Source organism: Schistocerca nitens, chromosome 4 (assembly GCF_023898315.1).
Source record: "Schistocerca nitens isolate TAMUIC-IGC-003100 chromosome 4, iqSchNite1.1, whole genome shotgun sequence".
In the NCBI taxonomy this organism is placed as follows: domain Eukaryota; kingdom Metazoa; phylum Arthropoda; class Insecta; order Orthoptera; family Acrididae; genus Schistocerca; species Schistocerca nitens.
This window is the reverse complement of record NC_064617.1, coordinates 658,703,098-658,726,036: the sequence shown is the minus strand read 5'-3', so window position 1 is coordinate 658,726,036 and position 22,939 is coordinate 658,703,098. Positions and strand designations below refer to the sequence as shown.

Below are 22,939 nucleotides of genomic sequence, written 5' to 3'. Positions count from 1 at the left end.
TGCGCAGCTAGCGCCATTCGACGGCCAACACCGCGGTTCCTGGTGTGTCCGCTGTGCCGTGCGTGTGATCATTGCTTGTACAGCCCTCTCGCAGTGTCCGGAGCAAGTATGGTGGGTCTGACACACCGGTGTCAATGTGTTCTTTTTTCCATTTCCAGGAGTGTATTTAGCGTTACACTGATAAGTAAGGCCCCTGCACACATTAATATCACTTTCTACTTAATTAGTACTTCTATAGAGCAATCAAATTTTTACCATCACTAGAGGCATGACCGGCCTCTGTGGCCGAGCGGTTCTATGCGCTTCAGTCCGGAACACCGCGGCCGCTACGGTTGCAGTTTCGAATCCTGCCTGGGGCGTGGATGTTTGTCATGTCCTTAGGTTAGCTAGGTTTAAGTCGTTCTAAGTCTAGGGAACTGATGACCTGAGATGTTCAGTCTCATAGTGCTCAGAGTCATTTTTTAGTAGTGGCATGTCTGTGCAAAAAACGCCAACTACAAAAAAGTTGAGTCGTCGGTGTTTATGACACTTGATTTTAAGAATTACACATGCTTCAGTAGTATAGTAATGTAGCACAAACAGTGCGTTTAAAATTAGTCGTGACTTTCGACAGTTCAGTGTGGAGCGAGTGGAGGGGAGCGTAGTTGCCAGCGTGTGCTAGGTGCGTCAGCAGGTGGCCACACTATAATGGCAGGCTCGCTTGACTGCGTGCTACGATCTTTCTCAAACGCTCTTGAAAGTAACCAGTCGGTAATAAACTCTCATTCTCGCACATCTTAATGTTTAATAATAGTCAGCTTCCTAATGAAAAGCCTAACATTTCGTTAATGGCCACAGTTATTGTGATATTTCATTAATAGGTAACTACTGCTAGAAATTCTTATTTGCAGTGAAAAATAGGTGTCACTATGAATTCGAGTTTGGCGCGTGTGAGGTTACATGTTTCTGTGTATTAAATGAAGAAAATATACTGAAACATTCTTTAGACTTGGAGCGAGAAAATGGAGTGTATATAAAGTGCTCCGTCACGAACTCGTAATCAGTGAAACAAAGAAAAAGAAATAGAATGAAATATTCATAAATTCTTATCGTATCTCATAAATGGTGTGAAATATCGAAACAAGATTTTGGCAAATGATAGCGTGCAAAGACGAGTGCGTTTTGCTACGTGATTAATATGCAAGACTTCCACATCTACTGCGATATTCAAGCGACTACAGATTTTTGAATGAAATAACGTAATTAATAAGAGCAGTCATTAGCTGGTAAAACCAGAACTTCTGTGGGTTTTGTAACAATATAAGTATAGATGTTACGCGTTTGTTTTTATACCGATAACTATTAAACTGACTCGCACTGAGTTGCAAGTTTAATAATACACTATTTCAGGATTTTGTCGCAATTTCAACTGCATTAGAATGTTAGTTAGATGAATTTTTGTAAACTCTGCTATGTTTCGACAAAAGAAGCCAATTTTAACATGGCGACAACAGAAGCTACGTATTCCTCAAAACTTGTCAAAGTCCCTTATGGATCACTCTCTCCTCAGCCGTGTCCTTGGTATGGCTGACAACTCAAAACCAGTCCTGTCGTGCAAATTTTGCAGTGGCTTCTTTTGCCAGCGTTCCAACCTCAGTGAGCGTAAACGTCTTGCTGTTTTCTGCCTCATTACTTTTCACCTGGGCCGATATATTCTCAGTCCCATTTAAATGAGCACGATACGGAGGAAGCCTGATTAAACTATGCCTTTTGACGTCGACCTGGTAGCGTGAAGTTTTAGCTTGTACAGTAGTACAAGTTTCATTAACTTCACCTTATACATGCTAGGTTCAATTTCACCTCGTAGACCATTTCGTTGTTCCCAGAACAAAATATATGCTTTCCACCACTGCATTGTTGGAGCTTTATGCATCACAACAGAGTGGTATAACGTTTTGTACATTACTATTGTCGAATTCCGAGGAATGTTTTGCAGCAGAACGTTATCCTCCCACCCCGCTAGCATGTTCTCGGATGACAATTTCACTGCAAATCACGTATCCAGATGCACTGCACTGTTGTTATTAATGTAATGCCAACACGAAACACTTGTCACAAACCTGAGGAGTACAGAACACTTTAACACCAGAAAATTCGACTTTTAACGAGAGATGACAGACATTGATTCATATAATGCGTGACATCACGTAGTACTGTTTACTCATGGTGTGGCAACAGGGGCACTTTACCAACAGAACCGCTGGCGCGATGATAGGAGAAGCCTGCCCGCCATTGGTGTTACACGGGCAACGGCGTCACCACGCCCTCCGGTCAGCCAAATGTCAAAACTCGCAAATAATTTTAAACGCGCTTTAAGTTAAACCTTCAGGCAAACTTAAACCATGACTAGAATCTGAAATATTGCCTTTAAAAGACCAAACTGTTACCGATAGAGATATCTAGGCACATCTCACGACCCGTCTTTACAGCTTCACTTCACCAGTAGTTCTAATCTACCTTCTAAACTACGCAGAACTTTTCCTGCCTACCTTGCGAGACCAGGAACAATATAAGAAAGGATATTACTCCCAGAATGTGTATTTCACTCAGTGATGGCACGAGGACTGTTTTAAATCCCCTACGCTGTGACTAAGCCATTTCTCAGTATTGCCCTTTCTAGTCCATCTAAACATACAGGAGGACTGTGAAGAATGGTGGTACGAGAGAAGTACAGGTGGAAGTAAAGTTGTGGTGGCGAGTCGTTAGTCATTCCGGCAAAATCGCTGACTGCGGAAGACTATATTATGGCTTCAAGTCACTGTGTGGCACACAGTTTTTATTTCCGGCCGTTGCAAAACATTGAACACTCCACCGTAGAATGAAAAATTGATTATAATGCCCCATTTATCAAATTTCACTGCGTCTCTTGTCGTTGTTCTGTACGATGGACTTACAGAGTAAAACTCAAGTGTTATGAGGTAGAATCCTCTTTCTGATCAGCTGTCTATTTCGTGTGACGGTATAGTTTTAAAATAATTCAACAGAACTTTCACAGAGTTTACAGATCCGTACCTCACTCGGTAAAAACAAAACCCTTATAGGATAACTCTGTTGTGATTTACAATAAATATCTCGTCACGAAAACATTACTTTTATGCGTCCAGGGTGGCACCAGTGAGGTCAAAGACATTAGCAAGGCTATGTGAGGACAGAAGCAGCAACCACACACACATAGATTTAACTGCATTACGTCCTGCTAGCGATCGACTTTATTCTGTAATCACACAAATACACTTGCGCATGCAGTTGGCTTTGATACTTTTTTGTCCTAGAATTAGTGTAAAAATAGAAGCCATGCCCTGGTTTTGAGGAATGTTTCCCTTGGTTCGAAGGCAAATCCTTTCCAAAATATTCCCAACTTTGGCACCCTTCACCTCATTAACAAAAGAAAATGGTTCAAATGGCTCTGAGCACTATGGGACTGAACTTCTGAGGTCATCAGTCCCCTATAACTTAGAACTACTTAAACCTAACTAACCTAAGGACATCACACACATCCATGCCCGGGGCAGGATTCGAACCTACGACCATAGGGGTCTCGCGGTTCCTGACTGTAGCGCCTAGAGCCGGCCGAAGTGGCCGTGCGGTTAAAGGCGCTGCAGTCTGGAACCGCAAGACAGCTACGGTCGCAGGTTCGAATCCTGCCTCGGGCATGGATGTTTGTGATGTCCTTAGGTTAGTTAGGTTTAACTAGTTCTAAGTTCTAGGGGACTAATGACCTCAGCAGTTGAGTCCCATAGTGCTCAGGGCCATTTGAACCATTTGTAGCGCCTAGAACCGCACGGCCACTCCGGCCGGCACCTCGTTAACAGCCCGACTGGTGTTTCGATGGAAAGTATCAACCACGGGTCATAATACAAACATCCCAAAAAATGGTTCAAATGGGTCTAAGCACTATGGGACTTAACATCTGAGGTCATCAGTCCCCTAGACTTAGAACGACTTACACCTAACTAACCTAAGGACATCACACACATCCATGCCCGAGGCAGGATTCGAACCTGCGACCGCAGCAGCAGCGTGGCTCCGGACTGATGCGCCTAGAACCGCTCGGCCACAGCGGCCGGCACAAACATCCCACTCTACCTAGAGAATAAAATAATTAATAAAAAAATTAAACAGATTACAATGTCCAAGCAGTTGTCATTGTGACGAAGTGGCACCTCGAAAATGTATTGCCCTTTACAAACGGCTGGAACCCGTCGAATCACTGCGGGAAACTGTATCTATAATGTTTCCTAACAAATGGATTGAGGAGAGTGGTGTGTCGGTGTATGCAGGTGGTGTCGGAATGCAGCCGCCACTCCGACCTGTGGTTGTGCCTCAAGCTGAAGGCGCTGTGGACGCTGGAGCGCGCGAGGACGGCGGCCGGCCCGCTGCCGCTCACCAGCTACCTGTCGCTGGCTCCGGACCCGGCGGACGCAGAATCTGAGGCCTCAGACGCGCCGCCGCCTCCAGACACCGAGGCTCAGCTAGAGGAGCAGCTACCGCGGGATCTAGACCAGAAGCAGGCGCGGGTCGACGCCCTGCTGGTGCAGAGCGCTGACCGCCTGTTGCGATCGCGCGCCCTGCAGATCACTCTACCGGCGAGCGTCTTTGAAGGTACGCCCCCGCCTTCACCAGAATCCCTTTTCATACTATCCGTAGCTGCTAAGTACTTTGCATCCTATCCAAATCATGTTTAAACCATGCAGATACTGTGTTTTCAGCTCAGTACTGATATTGGAGGTAAAAGCAGCTTTTTGGGTTTTATGTAAACACCATTTACGTGCAAAGTGTATACTGATATGAAACATCCTAGGGGGTTAAGACTGTATGACGTTCTGAGACTCTAACTCGGGACATTTTCCATTCCCCGGCAATTTCTCTGTCACCTGAGCTACCCAAGCACGACTCATAGTCCGTCCTCACAACGTTACTTCTGCCAGTACTTCATCTACGTGCCAGTCCTCCAAGTTTCGTTAACAGAGCCTCTGTGAAGTTCGGAAGGTAGGAGATGAAGTACTGGCAGAAGTAAAGCTGTGAGCACGGGTTGCGACTCGTGCTTTGGTAGCTCAGACGGTAGGGCATTCTCCCGCAGAAGGCAAACCTCCCGAGTACTACTCTCGATCTGGTACACAGTTTAAATCTGCCACAAAGTTTCATTATTAACCTGCTCTTAATGTGCGTTTAGTACTTTCTTAACAAGGGACAGTGTGTGATTCGATGCTACCACATCAGCGTTCATGAACGCACAAAATTTTGTCATTCTGAAAATTAACTATAGGCTGAACCTTTCATGTACATACTGGTGAGATAAGCAACTTCTATGTGTCGCGTGAGAAGCCTTCATTTAGAGCTTGACAACGACCTAAAGTAGTTGTTTTGAGCTTCAGTGCGAAGACTCCTTTGATGGAGTTCTTCACGCTACACTGTTATGAACATCAAAGCGAGAAACACGAAAAACACATATGCGGGAGGATGGAGTAAAGTGGCCGCCTCTATAAGGGAAATAGAATTTTCAGCAAAGCGTGATTGCTGATGGAAGTTTACCGCTTACATATTTTGAATCTAAATGTTATAACTTATTACACCAAATAATTTTGACTGAAGAATGTAATATACTAGCACTATATGCATTTTTCTGATGGCATACATAGTAGCCACTCTTTTGTTCCTAAAGGGTCAACGCGACTACTGACATCGCAACAGATTACCCATGATGCCTTTTCTGCTTTCCGGGCCTTTCTTCTACAAGTGTCAAGTACCTGAAAACATGCCAAGCGGCTGCGGGAGATGGCGCTCAATTGCATTTTTGTGCAACGTCAAATATAAGGGGTCGTCACACGAAAATGAGACAGATGGAAGAAAACTAAGTTAACTGTTTATTATTTCAAAAGAATCACCATTACTGTTAGAACATTTGAAGGGCTTATTTCAATAGTAGTACAAGCCCATTTTTGTTCATTCTGAGATACAGAGTCCTAAAGATAAATGACCGCTGAATAATCTGCAGTTGAGAAGTATGTATACTTGAATATTTCTGGTATCTCAACTGCAGATTTTTCAGCGCTCATTTAACTTTAGGACTCTGTATCTCAGAATGAATAAAAGTGGACTTGTACCACTGTTGAAATAAGCCCTTCATTTATCCCATTATGGAGCAAGGCGTTACGTTTTGGAATGGTCGTATTTACACGATCCCATACAGCCTTCTTCGTGACTTGACTTAATATTCTCCAGATGAGTATACACGAAACACGTTAAGAAACACGTCACATCCAGCGATTATCAAATATTTATCCAGCATCAGTATCAGCACTGCTCAACGTTTACAAACGCGGCCAAAGCCTTCATGGAATGTTTTCGGTTGTCTATTGAACCATGATGGTACTCAGGCGCACGTCTCCTCCTCCTAAATAAGTCGACGGCCACGAAGGTCTTTCTTCAGAGCTCAAAGAATATGAAGAATGTGAAAGGGTTTTTTCAGTGAAACTTCTGCGGCGTAGTCGAAATAGCCTTGGAAAAATGTGGGCAATATTTAATCATTTTTTACCGCAAAAAATTATTCCTCTACATATAAGTGTGGTGACAAGTACAGATATGCATGCGACAGCACGCACCACTTGTGCGTTCGACAGCACTATTTCAAAAGGCCATGAGTAAAAACGGGATTTTTACGGGTCTCATACTCGGGTTCTGTTGATGGTAGATAGATAGGGTCAAGTGTTTCGGATAGCTCTTTGCCTAGGGACCACTTATATACACAAGAGGAGGATAGTGTTACTGTAGCTACTCTTCGGTACAAGGTATAAATTTGAATATTACACACATCTTCCAGTTTAGAAAACTGAAGCAAGTAGTTTGGTCCTTTTTATATTATTATGTTGTCTATGGTGCGCCTTAAGGGGCTTAAAGAGGCACCAGTTACTTTACAGGCGGTCCCTGAATGTCCTATGGCTTCTAAATCGACTTCCATTTATCCTTCTATCACATGAGCAGAAATTTCCTACTCCTCCTTTCTCTGTCCACCTATACACTGTCTCCGCTACGTTTAAGGATGGAATTCCTCCTTCATTCTTAATGTCGCCGCCTTTAATTACGCGGAAACTTCTTTTGACTTTTTTATGCCGATCTGTCGTTTCGACGACCATATCTTTTTCTATTTTTTTACACATTTGGTGTAGGCATTTCGCCTTGGCTTTCCTAAATTTTCTAATTACTTCATTCACTTTTATTACTGCATTTTCCCCAGAACTTTTATACTTTCTTGTTACGTAGACCTATTGCAATATGTCTTCTGTTACCCAAGGTATCTTCGCAGTTACTTTCCGTATGTCTACGTTTGTCAGTCCAACTTCTGTGGTTGGCCTCTTTCGAGACGACTATTCTTCTTCAACTAAACTGTCTGTTGCCGCTTTATTATAATATTATTATCTCAGTGTACATACTGAGTTACATGTTCAGTCCCCTCATATGCTCTTTGTGTACGTCCATCTGATTTTGACATCGGCATGTATACCTGAATTATTGCTGTTGGAGTTAGATTGCTGTCGATTGATATGAGAACAATCGCATTACTGAATTGTTCGAACTCACTCACTAATCTACCGTCTTCCTCATGACGAGTCCTACCTCCAGTACACCAGTTTCTACTGCTGGTGTCATTACCCCATATTAGTTCTACCAGAAATCATCGGCTTATTTCCTATTCGCTTCTTGGACCACGCTCTATATATGAGAGGCATTCAATAAGAAATGCAACCTATCTTTTTCAGAAAGCAGGGTAGTTTTATTCAGAAGTCTGATACACTATATTATTCCCTATGCTTTGGCTACGAAACCCTTTTTTCAACATAATCTTCGGTCAATGTGACGGCCTTACGCCATTTTATTGTGGGGGTCTGCATGCCCGCATGGTATTTCTCTACTGGTGGACGTCGGAGCTAACGTCTTGCTGCATCAATAACCTCTCCATCAGTCACGCACTGCTTCTCCCGCAGTCTGTCCTTGGTTGGGCCAAACAGTTGTAAGTCGGAAGGTGCGAGATACGGCCTGTAGTGTGGACGACGAAGAACAGTCAAATGAAGTTTTGTGAGCTCCTCTTGAGTGCGCGGACTTGTGTGAGGCCCTGCGTTTTCCTGGAGAAGGAGAAATTCGTTTGCACTTTTGTGGCGACGAACATGTTGAAGTCGTTTCTTCGGTTTCCCGAGCACAGCACTGCAAGAGTCACTGATGATGATGATGATGATGATGATGTTTGGTTTGTGGGGTGCTCAACTGCGCGTCATCAGTGTCCGTACAAAGTCCCAATTTTGCCACTGTCACGAAAAACGACCGAGAATCGAACCCGGGAACCCGTGATCCCGAGGCAGCAACGCTAGCCACTAGACCACGAGCTGCGGACGGAGTCGCAGCTGTGTGCGACTGGCTGGCGTAAGGAAGATCGTACAGGTCTGTGCGACCTTTTTGCGATGGTGACAGACCCTTTGTCCAATGACTCACCGTACTTTCGATCACTGCCAGGTCTCCGTAGACATTCTGCAAGTGCCTATGAATATTTGTGATGCTCTGTTTTTCCGCCAACAGACACTCAATGACAGCTCTCTGCTCGGAATGCACCTCCGCTACAAACGCTATTTTGAAGGGTATGTATAGCGCTGCCACACTTCGGAACTCCTTGAAACTATAGGGGTTGAAGGGGGAATATTCCGCAATGCCCCACATCCAAATTAGTATTGTTTCAACCGAAAATGGCTGAGAAAAATTAGTGTTGCATTACTTATTGAAAGCACCCCGTAGATTTAAAGTTTACATTTCCTTTCGCAGATTTTCTTACTTCTCTACTTCTTTCAGATTTTTAATATTGCACTCTCCGACATGTAGAATGTTACTCTTTCAATTGTTATTCGACACACGGTTATATGCAAAAATCATCTGTCTTTAGTGCAGTGGTTTCTGTTACCTTCTGCATCTTTATGTAATTTTTCATAACAGTCTCCCGTTTGTTAGAGCCTGTTTCTTACCCCAAGGGTGAGAGAGTGCCCTTGTCGCTGTCCACTCGTCCGTCCTCTTTGACAATGCCGTTGGTAGAACAGATCAGTGCCTATCATGTTTATTCCGAATTTCAGTAGTGGCTAACGTGTAATGGGAATTATTCTTCAATTCATCCTTACATGAACAGATCTTGCATTTCACTAATGGTAATAACAAAAGCAATATCCATGATGTATTGCATTCGTTTCGTCAACAGCCACCAGTGTTGATTGTGAAAGTTTGATTTAGACAGTATTTGAGAATCTAAACTGCTTGGAGCGACGACATCGACCTCAGTCGATACCTGCCCTAGTAATGTATGACACTGTTGACAATTCACGACAACAGATTTTGTTGACATTTTATCCAAATATCTCTCCTGCTGTTTGTTATTCATTTTCTCACTCATCCGTTTCTTACATTTTAATTAAAAGATATTAAACTATAAAAAAGAGAAATGGTTCCAGTGCGTCACGTCCTGCATAGCTACAACGAATTAATTTAAATGAAACAGGCATAAATCCTAAATCAGTAAAGTTTACTCTTCCTATTAGTCCTGGTATTATGTGTATTATTATCTTTAAATGGCACATACGTAAGTAATCAATCTCAGTAAATAGATTTCTGAACTGTGACGTCATAATAGTGTAGGATAAATGAAAAATTCTTATAGTTATTACATACTAGCTGACAAACCGGGCATTACCTGGGTATTCATTTCGCCAACTTTATGGACTGTGTTTATAGCGTAATATCCCGGACGGTTTCTGGACGCTGCACGCAGCTGCTTCACTTGTCTACAAAGCGTTTTTGTAGACGTCTGTGTCGCAACGTCTCTTCATCGCTCCACAGATGACGATTGTTTTCTCCTACAGCCGTTTGCGCTTGGCAGTTGTAAGTTGTCAAAGACGATACCAGGTGTCAGGTATTTCCTTAAGTTGTCTCTACAGTTGAAGTATGTTAGCAGTGAAGAATAACTGTATTAAGACTTCATACATGATGCGGCATTTTTTCACAGATCTCAGTTTTATGACACTTTGTCTCTTGAGCTATGAGTTGTACATTGATATACTTGTGTGAGTACATTCAGTGGCATATGTGGATAGTGTCACCAAATCTTGTGGTGAGAGCCGCAGTGGCAAGGAAGAGATAAATTTAAACGTCACGTACAATGCGGCAGTTTGTCACGCATCTCAGTGTCTATGACGTCTTTTCTCCTTAAATATATTTGGTATCCTTATATAAATTTGTAGGAGCATTTACCTGCATATGTGGATACTGTTCGCTTAATTTATTGGAAATAGAGTTAGTGGCACAAAAGTAATAAATTCAAAGGTTATATATTATGCGGCAGTTTTTCACGAATCTAATTGTTTACAACTTCATAACACCTCAAGTATGATAGGTAGGTGAATGTTGCCACACAATAACGGAAGTGTGTACCAAGTTTGGTTGAAATCGGTCCAGAGCATTGGGAGGAGTTGTGGCACACATACACACACAAACATATATATATACTTCCAGGAAAGAAATGGGCCCTAATTAGAATTATTACCAATCGCTAAAGCATGTCGGCGGCCTATGCAGTTCCTTTGTATTTAGTAAGATACAAGATGGAAAAAGAATACGTTTGTGAGTTCATATTCCACCATTCAAATGCAATAAAAGTGGTGTATTGAACAACGCAGTATCGAATGACACAAAGCTCTTTCCATATTTTTTAAGTAGAAGTGAGTGCATGTATAATACACTGAAGCACCAAAGAAACTGGTACAGGCATGCGTATTCAAATACAGAGATATGTAAACACGCAGAATACGGCAGCTACGGTCGGTAACACCTACATAAGACAAAAAGTGTCTGGTGCAGTTGTTAGATCGGTTACTGCTGCTACATGGCAGGTTATCAAGATTTAACTGAGTTTCAACGTGGTGTTACAGTCGGCGCACGAGCGATGGGACACATCATCTCCCAAGTACTGGTGAAGTGGGGGTTTTCCCTTACGACCATTTCCAGAGTCTACCGCGAATATCAGTAATCGAGTAAACCATCAAACCACTGACATCGCTGCGGTAGGTAAAAGATACTTCAAGAACAGTACCAACGACGACTGAAGACAATTGTTCAACGTTACAGAAGTGCAGCCCTTCCGCAAATAGCTGCAGATTTAGATGCTGGGCGATCAACAAGTGTCAGAGCGCAAACCATTCAACGAAACATCATAGATATGGGCTTTCGGAGCCGAAGCTCCACTCACATACCCTTCATGAAGCAAGGCACAAGGACTTCCGCTTCGCCTGGGTATGTTAACACCGACATTGGACTGTTGGTGACTGGAAACATGTTGCCTGGTAGGACGAGTCTTGTTCCAAATTGTATCGAGTGGATGGACGTGAACGGGTTTGGAGGCAACATCATGAATCCATAGGCCACGCATGTCAGCTGGAAGCTGTTCAAGCTGTTGTTAGCTCTGTGTAATTGTGTGGGGCATGTGCAGTTAGAGTGATATGGGACCCCCGATACGTCTAGATACGACTCTGACAGGTGACATGTACGTAAGCATCTTGTCTGATCACCTGCATCCATCCATGTCCATTGTGCATTTTAAGGACGTGGGCAGTTTTAGCAGTACAATGCTACACCCCACACGTCCAGAACTGCCACAGAGTGGTTCCAGAAACACTCTTCTGAGTTTAAAGACTTCCGCTGGCCACCAAACTCCCCAGAGATGAACATTATTGTGCACATCTGGAATGCCTTGCTACGTGCTGTGGAGAAGAGATCTCCAACCCTGATACTCTTGAGGATTTATGTACAGCCCTGCAGGATTCATGGTGTCATTTCCCTCCAGCACTACTTCAGAAATTAGTCAAGTCCAAGCCACGTTGTGTTGCGGCACTACTGCGTGCTCGCGAGGACACTTCACGATATTGGCCAGGTGTACCAGTTTCTTTGGCTTTCAGTGTGTATTTTTACCGCTTACATCTGAGTTCTATTGTGTATAGGAACACAAAAGATGAAAGCGCTTGACCACCAGCTCAATGATTCATTTGGCCAAAAAAGTGGGATCATTTTCTGTGTAGACACCTGTAACCCAAACTATCAATTATACCAATCCAGACATCACAGCCAATACTCCAATACTAGTGACCTAATTCTCCTCTGCACAGTGTTCTGTATCGCTAGTTTGTGTTAGAGCCGAAATACGGTGCTACAGAGGTGACGCTCTGGGCCGCTGTTTGCAGGGAGAGGCAAGAAGAAGGACAAGTACGGCGGCATGCTGCTGGCGGCAGGGGCGGCAATGGCGGGCATGTTCCTGCAGGTGGCCATGGGCAAGATCGCGCTGCTCGCGGGCAAGGCTCTGCTCGTCGCCAAGGTGGCGCTCGTGCTCTCCACCGTCATCGGCCTCAAGAAGCTCGTGGGCGGCGGCGGCGGTGGCGGTGGCGGGGGCGGTGGTGGCGACCACCAGGTAACTCGGCACCTCTTACCTCATTTCAACAAGTAGCCAATCTGTTTGAATAAAATACTCTTGTACTAACGAATTCAGTAATCGCAATTGGTTGATTGTTGTCAGTTAACCGATTTAGATTCTTAATGAATCATCACTAAGACATGTATGTCGTTACGAAATTAACGCATCTAGTCATTGGAGGCCAATGGGCAATGCGAGATCCATATGCTTCTATGCTGTAAGTGGTGCAGTATCACACTCTGAACTGACTCATCGGGAGATTTTATGTGTTACTTTCGGAAGGAGATACTGATCCTGATGATGATTCATTAGAATCGAAACTGGATAATTGTCATAAATCCTACAGATATCATGAAGCCATTCTTGAATAGAAAAGAAAATGCTTTTCACTGTTTCTGCGTGACGATGGATCACGAAAACTACAGGGTACTTGAAACAGATTCGTCCGGTTTCACAAGACTGTGTCGCCTGGTTGAATGAAGTTAGACTCTTGGGGTATATTTTAGCTTACGCATAGAGTTATCAATTTTTTTTAAATTGGTTTTTATATGCGTGCACATGTAATCTTTGGATACATTTTACAATGACGTGCAGTTGGAAGTCCTCATTTACCTTTCGAAAATGTTCAACGTATCCTCCACCAGAAACATAACAAACATACAGATTAAAGTCAAACATGTCTCTTACTTTCCTTATCTACTTCCATTATATTTGCAGCATGATACAACGTAAAGCATGTTTTATCGTCTGCTAAGGCAGGAGACACAATGAGGGCCTATAAAGGCCTTCTTAGTTGATATGCAGTCTGAAGCAGACTCAGCAAACCAAACATGTTCATATAAAACTGCGCAACGCTTATGAACTGAATTAAAAAACCAGCCAATAAGTTCATTAAGACGCCACCACGATTCTCCGGCACTTGGATATGACTCGATAGACACAGAAAAATTTTTTGGACAGTGGCCTAATACCAACCGATCCAACACAAACGAGACTGTAATTATGGCTTGGGAAAGCCAGTGTCATGTGGCACAATTCAGCCAAAGTTGTTGCAAGGGTAGCCATACAAAGGCTTTTACATCCTCCTTCCCCTCCCAAATAAAAAGGGAAAGTCACATATCTTGAGATTGGGTGCCCTTGGAAGCCAATGGCGCAATGAGAAATAAATGCGCCCATTACGCTGTATGAGGTGGAAGCTGTATCCTTGGAGCGAGTCACTGTTCGAAGATGTAACTGAACCGCCTCTTTTGAAACGAAGAATGCAAATCGCCTTCATCGTTGCGTCATCGTCATCTGGACCCGACGCTTTTGGGTAATGAATGAGTCCCTATTGGCAACCACGCTCATCATCTACTTGCATCTATGGCGAGGTAAATTTTTAATTTCGATGCGTCTGTTAATATTCAACCCAAGTATCTGTCTTCATTTATATGTAAGATACAGTCCTTTGGAATCCGATAAATATTTTTTAAGTTCATTGTATGAGCGTGACGTGGGTATTCCTCTAGAACTTCCTCACACGGATTTTCCTCTCCCACGTATGCATCATTTTTCTTTCTTTCGAGATCAGAAACTGTTCCTTCGACACTTCTATCTAACGCAGCTCTACAAGCCATTCACAACTACGTGACAGTTAACTTTCTATAACAACTCTGTATCGCAGCTACATCGCAGCTACATCGCAGCTAAAGAGACAGGAAGGCGACCACTGTAGAGAATCATCCTGGCTTTTGCTGGAGATCATTTATGGATACTATGGGAAACTTAAACACAAATATGAACTCCATTCCGTGTGACATCGGCTGAATGACGTGAGAAATACGTCCAGAAGATGTATTTGCCTTATTTTTATCATATCTCTTTTCCAGTACTCGCTAGTGCCCTGCTCATAAGCTTTAAAGGTACCGCCTAATATCATGTCGGACCTCCTGTTGCCCGGTGTGGTGCTGCTCCTGCAACTGGACGTGTCTTAAGCTCTACAAGTCGTTCGAAGTCTCCTACAAAAATATTGAGCCATACTACCCCGCCGGCGGTTCTAGGCGCTTCAGTCCGGAACCGCGGGACTGCTACGGTCGCAGGTTCAAATCCTGCCTCGGGCATGGATGTCTGTGGTGTCCTAGGTTAGTTAGGTTTAAGTAGTTTTAAGTTCTAGGGGACTGATGACCTAAGATGTTAGGTCCCATAGCGCTCAGAGCCATTTGAACCATACTACCTCTACAGCGGTCCATAATTGTGAAAGTGTTGCCACTACAGGATTTTGTGCACGAACTGACCTCATGATTATGTTCAATAAATGTTCGATGGGATTCACGCCGGGCGATCTGGGTGGCCAAATCATTCGCTCGAATTTTACAGAATGATCTGAAATGGTGCACTGTCACCTATAAAAATTCCATCGCTGTTAGGGAACATAAAATCCGAAACGGCTTAAACTGACTTCCAAGTAGCCGTACATATCCATTTACAGTCAATGATCGGTTCAGTTGGACTAGAAGGCCCAATCAATTCCATGTAAACACAGCCTACACCATTATGGAGCCACCACTAGCTTGCAAAATGCCTTGTTGACCATTTGCGTCTACGGCTTCGTGGGACCTGCGCAACACTCGAAGCCTACCATGTCGGGACTCATCAGATCAGGCCACGGTTTTCCAGTTGTCTATGGTGTAGTTGATATGGTCACGAACTCAGGAGAGTGCTGTGGGCGATACTTTCGACGGTCGTCTGCTGCCAGGGGCCATTAACGCCAGATTTCGCCGCGCTGTCCTAACAGATACGTTCGTCGTATGCACCACATTGATTTTTGCGGTTATTTCACGCAGAGCTGCTTGGCTGTTAACACTGACACCTCATCGATTCTCTCGGTCGTTAAGTGAAGGCCGTCGGCCACTGCGTTGACTGTGGTGAGAGGTGATATCTATAATGTCTCGGTACATTCTTAATATTGTGGATCTCGGGATATTGAATTCCCTAACGATTTTCGAAATGGATTAATTCCAATAGTGAGGCCATAATAAATCGGAAACATTTTTCACACGAATCGCCTTAACAGAAATAAGAGCTCCGCCAATGCACGATTGTCTAGGGTAGAGTCCTATCGTCATGACTGCTGGACGTGACTATTTTTTTTTGCCCCGTGTGCTTAAATTCGCACCGTTCCTCTACTGTTCATTAGTTTGAAACGTGGTTCTGAAACAGTAACTGTAGTGGACTGACAAGGCAGCCAGTCCACAGTGACGGGTAGCCGAAAGGGCACACGTACACACACGCCGACTGGCGCGAAGTCTGGAACAGGATTCGTAATGAATGTGATAAAGAAAAGAACGTAGCTACTAGAACACTTAACTTTTATATCGTCCTTTGGTATACAGCATTCTTGATGATACAAGTGAGACTATCTTGAGATACATGCAATGGTACAAATGGCGCCTTGCTAGGTCGTAGCCATTAACTTAGCTGAAGGCTATTCTAACTGTCTCTCGGCAAGTGAGAGAAAGGCTTCGTACGTGTAGTCGCTAGCAATGTCGTCCGTACAACTGGGGCGAGTGCTAATCAGTCTCTCGAGACCTGCCTTGTGGTGGCGCTCGGTCTGCGATCACACAGTGGCGACACGCGGGTCCGACATGTACTAATGGACCGCGGCCGATTTAAAGCTACCACCTAGCAAGTGTGGTGTCTGGCGGTGACACCACAGTAACCGTACACGAAAATTAAAACTGACATAAAGCTGGTAATCGCCAGAAAAATGATTCAATTGGTTCAAATGTCTCTGAGCACTATGGGACTAAACACCTGAGGTCATGAGACCGCTACAACTTAGAACTACTTAAACCTAACTAACCTAAGGACGTCACACACATCCACCCTCGAGGCAGAATTTGAACCTGCGACCGAGGCAGTCGCGCGGTTCCAGATTGAAGCGCCTAGAACCGCTCGGGCACCGCGGCCGGCAATCGCCAGAAAAATTATAGCTATGTTTCGTAGCAAAGTATACGCCACTAAGGGCTGCAGGAGGAAACGGTCACTGGAGTTGGAGTCAAGACTAAAGAGGCTCACTTGCCGAAGCTGCCACAACGAGGACACGAAACTAGTCAAGCCACCTAGTTACAGTCGATGACGCCAGCCGCTTAATTTACGAAAAGTATTTTAAATAGCTGTAAGTATTTATATAACGTAACGGAAGTCATTATTAAGCAAAGTGATAAATTGTACAAGACAATGCAACGGCAAATAATAGATACATTTTTGTACGAAAACATTATGGCGAACCAAATGGAAATAAGAAAACGATATTTCAGAATCTACACTGAAAAAAAGAGGAATCAGCTTAACGCACTTCTAAGCAACGATTTTATACCATACAAAAATTTTTATTACACAACTGCAACTCTTCATCAAGAATGACACCGTCATTCAAAGGTAAATTTTAACTGTAGAAGACAAAGTCTGAAGCAATTCCTCTCTCTGTGCAGGATAACGGCGTTCTTTGGGGATTATGGTCTTCAGTTAATAAATGATCGGCAAAGGACGAGTTATGTATATTTATACCCTTTTTCCCTAAAATATGTTGTTTGTATCTATATGTATGTTTATTTATAATTGTGAATTTTCTGATGAAGACAGCAATAGTCGGTGTCGACACCTGCTAAAAGTTTTGTTGAAACCAGTTGACTGTTTTATACTTATCACCTAGAGTTTATGTTTTCTTACTAACAAACTGTGTACTTGTCTTTAATTTGTCTACAAGTACATGGGTAATTAAATATGTTTCCCTTCTATTCTTACCGCATTGAATTCCCGAACCAAACCAAAGGTCGTGGTTCTTCTTATGTGTGAAGTTGTCGTTGGATGTATCAAAACATTGCTGATATGTTGAACGCTTGGCTCTCCTGGATTTGTAAGGCGCTCTCTCCACCCGCAGGTGATCTACGCATCCGATGGCCACGGCGGTGGTGGTGGCGGGTGGAGGCGGCGGAGCTTCGGTGAGGACCCCCACGTGCTGGCGTACAGCGCCCACGAGCCAGACGGACCAGGCGGCGACGAGGAGCGACGGGAAGATGGGCTCGCTGATGAGAATGTGGAAGGTGACGTGACTGGCGACGCCGATGGTGGCATGGCTTCTGATGTGGAAGGTGACCATGATCGGAACAACAGCGTGAGCTAAGAACTGTGTGTCTAAATACCTCACGTCGCCGTCCTAGTGCCACTTACAACAGAACTCGTTTACGTCCTCTGCGATAGCTTTCCACACAGTTGGTGAAAAGTTCGTTAGTTTCAGGATACCGTGTTAATAATAACGTGGCAAAAATACAGAAATCAAGGAATATTTAAAACCAGTGAGTTTCAAAGTTAACTCTTGTAACTGCTAGCCACAACATAAAGGTGGAGTACCAGGTGCTTAATTAAATCTTATGCACATAGATTCATTTGTGATTTACACACAACAGAGTATAACAGTTTTAGGAGAGGAAAACTTTGGGTAAAAGAAAACAGCTATTTCATATCTTTGAAGAATCAGAACCTTCCGTCAATATCCTTTATCTATTGCATCTCAAACGGAAATGTATATAGTTGTTCAAAGCCAATACGAAGACTGTACAGATAGAGCAGAGCTCACTTGAAGTCTCAACTTATTTATTTATTTGTTTATGTATGTATTTAATTTATCTATTTATTTAATTATAAAACTGAGACGCTGCCAGGTGTCTAGTTAGACACACACACACACACACACACACACACACACACACACACACACACACACACACTCATCATACTCACTGAACCAAGAACCACAAAAACAGTGGACGTATTTCACTCATATTCATTAAGAATGTCAGTTTTTTTTATTAATGTCTCCATTCTTATACCCTTGCAAATTTGCAATGTGTAATAACATCAAAAAGGTTTTTCTGTTACGATAGCTATTCTGCTGCTCGAATAAATATTGAAATGATAACAAAGATAACAATATTTTCTGTCGTATTTTTAGTTTGTACTTTTGAATAAACATTCTCTAGAGAATTGCTACTTTTGGAAATATGATAGCTCTCAAATTAATTTTTCCTTTCCAAATGTACTGTACTACACAAGAACCATTTACATGTTGTGAGCACTTTTATTAGCTTAAAAATGTGTTCTAAATTATTTTAAAATTTTCAGTTTTGAAGAAAGTTTTATAACATTTTTCGCCCAATCTAGACTGCAATATCCTATATACTCAATTGTAGTACTGTATGAAGACTTCAGTTTTCAGCCCATTTGCCAAGGATTAGTAGCTACTTTAGCCTACACCTGAATGTGTGCTGCAGTGAGGATATTCAGAATGAAAATTTAGGACTGGAAAATGAACGTCTGACTATTATGTTTAGCAGGGTATTTGAATGAGCCTCAACAGGAAAGTCCAGCCTAGAAACTGCCAGTGTCTGCTTTTTTCCCTTCTTTTTTTCCATTTTGCTGAGACCATTCTGAATTCGAAGAAGCACAGTTCATGAACATGATACATATTCTTCAACAGCTACCTTATTCTATGCTATTACACAGGTAAAAGTGTCACAAATCGCAAGGCTGGTTTGAACACCACAGTGCCTTACTAGACACGCGCGAGCTGACATCCCAAAGATGTTATGGCTCACATGCGGTTCCTCTTCGTCGAAATGTCTTGGCTCATACTCATCTAGGGGTTGAACCACACGTGTCGCATTACACACCCTAAATTAGACACTTGTGACCCTTTGGTTTAATTGTCTAGCTGATGGCAAGTTTGTGAAATACAAAGCCAATATAACATATAATAACAGTAATAATAATATTGGGAAGTATTCCTCGTGATCTTTCCTCGGAAGGACCACCACCAAGTTAGTTTTCAACTTGAAAACCAAACATGATGATAACACAAGGAATGAATCCACTACCCCGGGCACCAGTCGCAAGGCTGGCTTTACCTGGTCATCGGATTCCGGGGGATCAGGAGCATCATGTTACGCCTAAGGTTGAGAACCAGACGACGTCCAAATTATTACAAACAAAACAAAGACACTTCATTGGTACACTTAATACTAATACTCTTTTCAAACTGGGCAAGATCAAACAACTTACAGACGTGCTGCAAAAATTCCAGATCAAAATCCTTGCAATCCAGGAAACACGATTTACGAAAACCATTTTTATACAGGCAACTACAGGATCTACAAAGGAAAACCAGCAGTTAAAACTAATGAGAAAGGACTCAAACAGTTTTGCACAGCATCTGCAGTCCACAAATCTATCAGTGACTCTGTCATTGACTTCCAGTTTGCCTCAGAACGTATATCAACGCTCTCCGTCAAATCGGCCAACAAAGCATATACCTTGATCAACGCATATGCACCCACAAATAACTATAACAAGAAGAACCGCCAGAAAGTGGAAGACTCCTGGAATGACCTTGAAGAGACGACAAACAAAATTGCAAAACACCATGTAATAATCTTGTTAGGCGACTTTAACGCACAATTAGGTAAAGAGAAAAAATACAGGAAAATCACCGGAATCCATACAGCTCACAAGAGAACTAACAAGAATGGGGAAAGATTGATAAGCTTTTGCGAAAATTTCGGCCTCGTAATTATGTCAACACAATTAAAAAAAACCAGCAAGAAACTGTATACTTGGAAGTCGCCCAACACAGTGTTGGGTGAATTCCAGATAGACCATGTGGCCATCTCCAAGAGTAACACAGCAGAAATTCTGAATGTGAAAACGAGAAGAGGATTTTTTGACTCAGACCACCATCTTCTACAGATAAAGACCAGATTACAACCCAATAGAAAAAAGCCAAAACTAAACAAAGTGCTGAGATCAGACCCCGAATACATAAAACTCAACAAGGAAAACATCTTACAGGAAATTAGTCAGACAAACACCACAAACTGGACAGAACTTGTGGACATCCTCAAATCCACAATGAAATTTGGTCAACCCCCGAGAAGGAGAAAACACAGGTGGTGGAATATAATATGTGACCAAGCAATAGAAGAAAGGACCAATGCCTGGAAAACTTCAATAGTCACAAAATATCAGAAAAATGGCAACAATTGCTAGTAATCCGAAAACAAACATCGAAAACTATTCGGAGGGAAAAAAGAAATTATGACAAACGGCGACTAGATGAGATAGAACAAGACTTTAACAAGAACAACACCAGAATTTTTATAAGACGTTTAAAGAACGTATTGCAGGATACCAGCCACCCAATCTTTGCTTCAAGAAACCGGATGGTTCACTAGAAACTAACACGAAGAATAACTGCCAAATCCTCGAAGACTATTTCAACAAACTTCTCAACTGCGAAAGACCTACAGAGGAAATTCACTACGAGACGTCTACACCAAATCCTGACGCTAAACCGCCAACCATCAACGAAATAGTAGAAATTATCAAGACACTGAAAAACAATAGAGCCCCAGGAGACGATGGAATTATTGCAGAACTATGGAAAGTAAATGATGAAAGATTAACAGGAAAAATTCACAAAATCATATTAAACATTTGGGAAACCGAACAGATCCCATCTGAATGGAAATGCGCACTCATCCATCCACTCCACAAAAAAGGGGACAAAACTGAACCTAATAATTACAGGGGTATCTCACTCGTACCGGTCACATATAAAATCCTATCAAAAGTTCTCATGAATAGATTAGAAGAACAAGCTGACCCACAAATAGAAGAATACCAGGCTGGTTTTCGCAAGGGACGATCATGCATAGAGCAGATCTGGAATCTGAAAATGATTCTCCAGATGAGAAACACCCGAAACACAGTGGTTACTTTTGTAGATTTTAAAAAGGCCTACGACTCAATAGAAAGAGTAGTGCTCTGCAAGACGATGGAAGAATTCAGCATTGACAGAAAGACAAGAGCAATCATTCAGGAAACATTAACTGACACAGTCGCCAAGGTTAAATTTATGGAGGATATCTCGGAACCATTTGTAATCCAAACTGGAGTGCGACAGGGTGACGGACCTTCACCATTACTCTATAATATCATTCTTGAAAAAATCATCAGGACATGGGAAAAGGAAGTCAAAGGAATCCAAATTGGCATTAGAAAAGATAATAGATTCAATGTGAAGTGTTTAGCTTTTGCAGATGACCTTGCAGTCCTCACAAATAATAGAAAAGAATCCAGTAACGCCATAGAGAAGTTACACGAAATTGCACAAAGAACTGGCCTGCAAATCTCATATGAGAAAACCCAGTACATAGAAAGAGTGCCACAAGAAAAATTGCCTATTGTAACAACCCATGGGAAAATCGTACAAGTACCACATTTTAAGTACCTGGGAGAAATCATCCAGCCATCAGGGATCAACCTAAAGGCCAATGAGGAAAGAATAAAAAAACTACAGAAAGCATATAAACTCACTTGGAACTATTATAACAATAAGTCCATATCCATTAACGCAAAATTGAGGCACTACAACACTGTCGTACTTCCGGAGGCACCGTATGCATCTGAAACAACACAAATAGGTGGGCAAACGAAAATCAAAGAAATAGAGAAACAAGAAAGGAAAATTTTCAGGGAAATTTTTGGCCCGATACAAGAGCAAGGAATCTGGAAGAAGAGACCAACATCAGAATTATATAAATACACAGACAAGATTACGGATACAATAAGGAAAAGAAGAATTCAGTTCAAATGGCTCTGAGCACTATGGGACTCAACTGCTGAGGTCATTAGTCCCCTAGAACTTAGATCTAGTTAAACCTAACTAACCTAAGGACATCACAAACATCCATGCCCGAGGCAGGATTCGAACCTGCGACCGTAGCGGTCTTGCGGTTCCAGACTGCAGCGCCTTTAACCGCACGGCCACTTCGGCCGGCAAGAATTCAGTTCTACGAACATATCCACAGGATGATGAAAACATAATTTCAAAGCGAATTCTTAAAGTCATCAACTCAGGCAGGGGAAAAACAAAATGGATAAAATAAGTTGAAGAGGACCTCAGACATGCACACATAACAGTAAACGATGCAGAAAATAGAACTGAATTCAGGAACATCATCAAAAAACATAAATTTGACACTACAACACAGAAGAGACCAGGATGAAAATGGACAGCGGAGCAAAAGAAACAACACAGTGAACACATGAAGAAAATTTGGGCTCAGAAAAAACATCAACAATCATCATAGAGGAATTCAAGTTCAAACGCTCTCTTGAATGGGAATAATCAAAAATAATAATAATAATAATTGGGAACTAAATTAACGACCCACAAATGATTTATGCCACACAGTTGACATTTGGTTAAAATAATGTTTATTCCGAAAGCAAACTAATAGCGAAAGTGGTCGTATTTAGAGTTACTGTTACACTTGAGTGTGTATCTATTTGATATAGTTCGATCATTCACAATCT

General features: G+C 42.5%; 2 protein-coding genes across 2 annotated transcripts in view; one reads left to right on the top strand and one right to left on the bottom strand.

Annotated features, from left to right (window-relative positions):
* LOC126252491 (uncharacterized) overlaps positions 1-17,690 on the top strand; it is a 37,613-nt gene extending 19,923 nt beyond the window's left edge. The window contains exons 2-4 of the mRNA XM_049953387.1: positions 4,320-4,641; positions 12,306-12,523; positions 17,448-17,690. Of these exons, the coding sequence (XP_049809344.1) occupies positions 4,320-4,641; positions 12,306-12,523; positions 17,448-17,690 (783 nt within the window). The remainder of the gene's footprint in view (positions 1-4,319; positions 4,642-12,305; positions 12,524-17,447) is intronic.
* Positions 17,691-18,934: 1,244 nt separating this feature from the next.
* LOC126252490 (uncharacterized) overlaps positions 18,935-22,939 on the bottom strand; it is a 40,617-nt gene continuing 36,612 nt past the window's right edge. The window contains exon 4 of the mRNA XM_049953385.1: positions 18,935-18,993. Within this exon, the coding sequence (XP_049809342.1) occupies positions 18,935-18,993 (59 nt within the window). The remainder of the gene's footprint in view (positions 18,994-22,939) is intronic.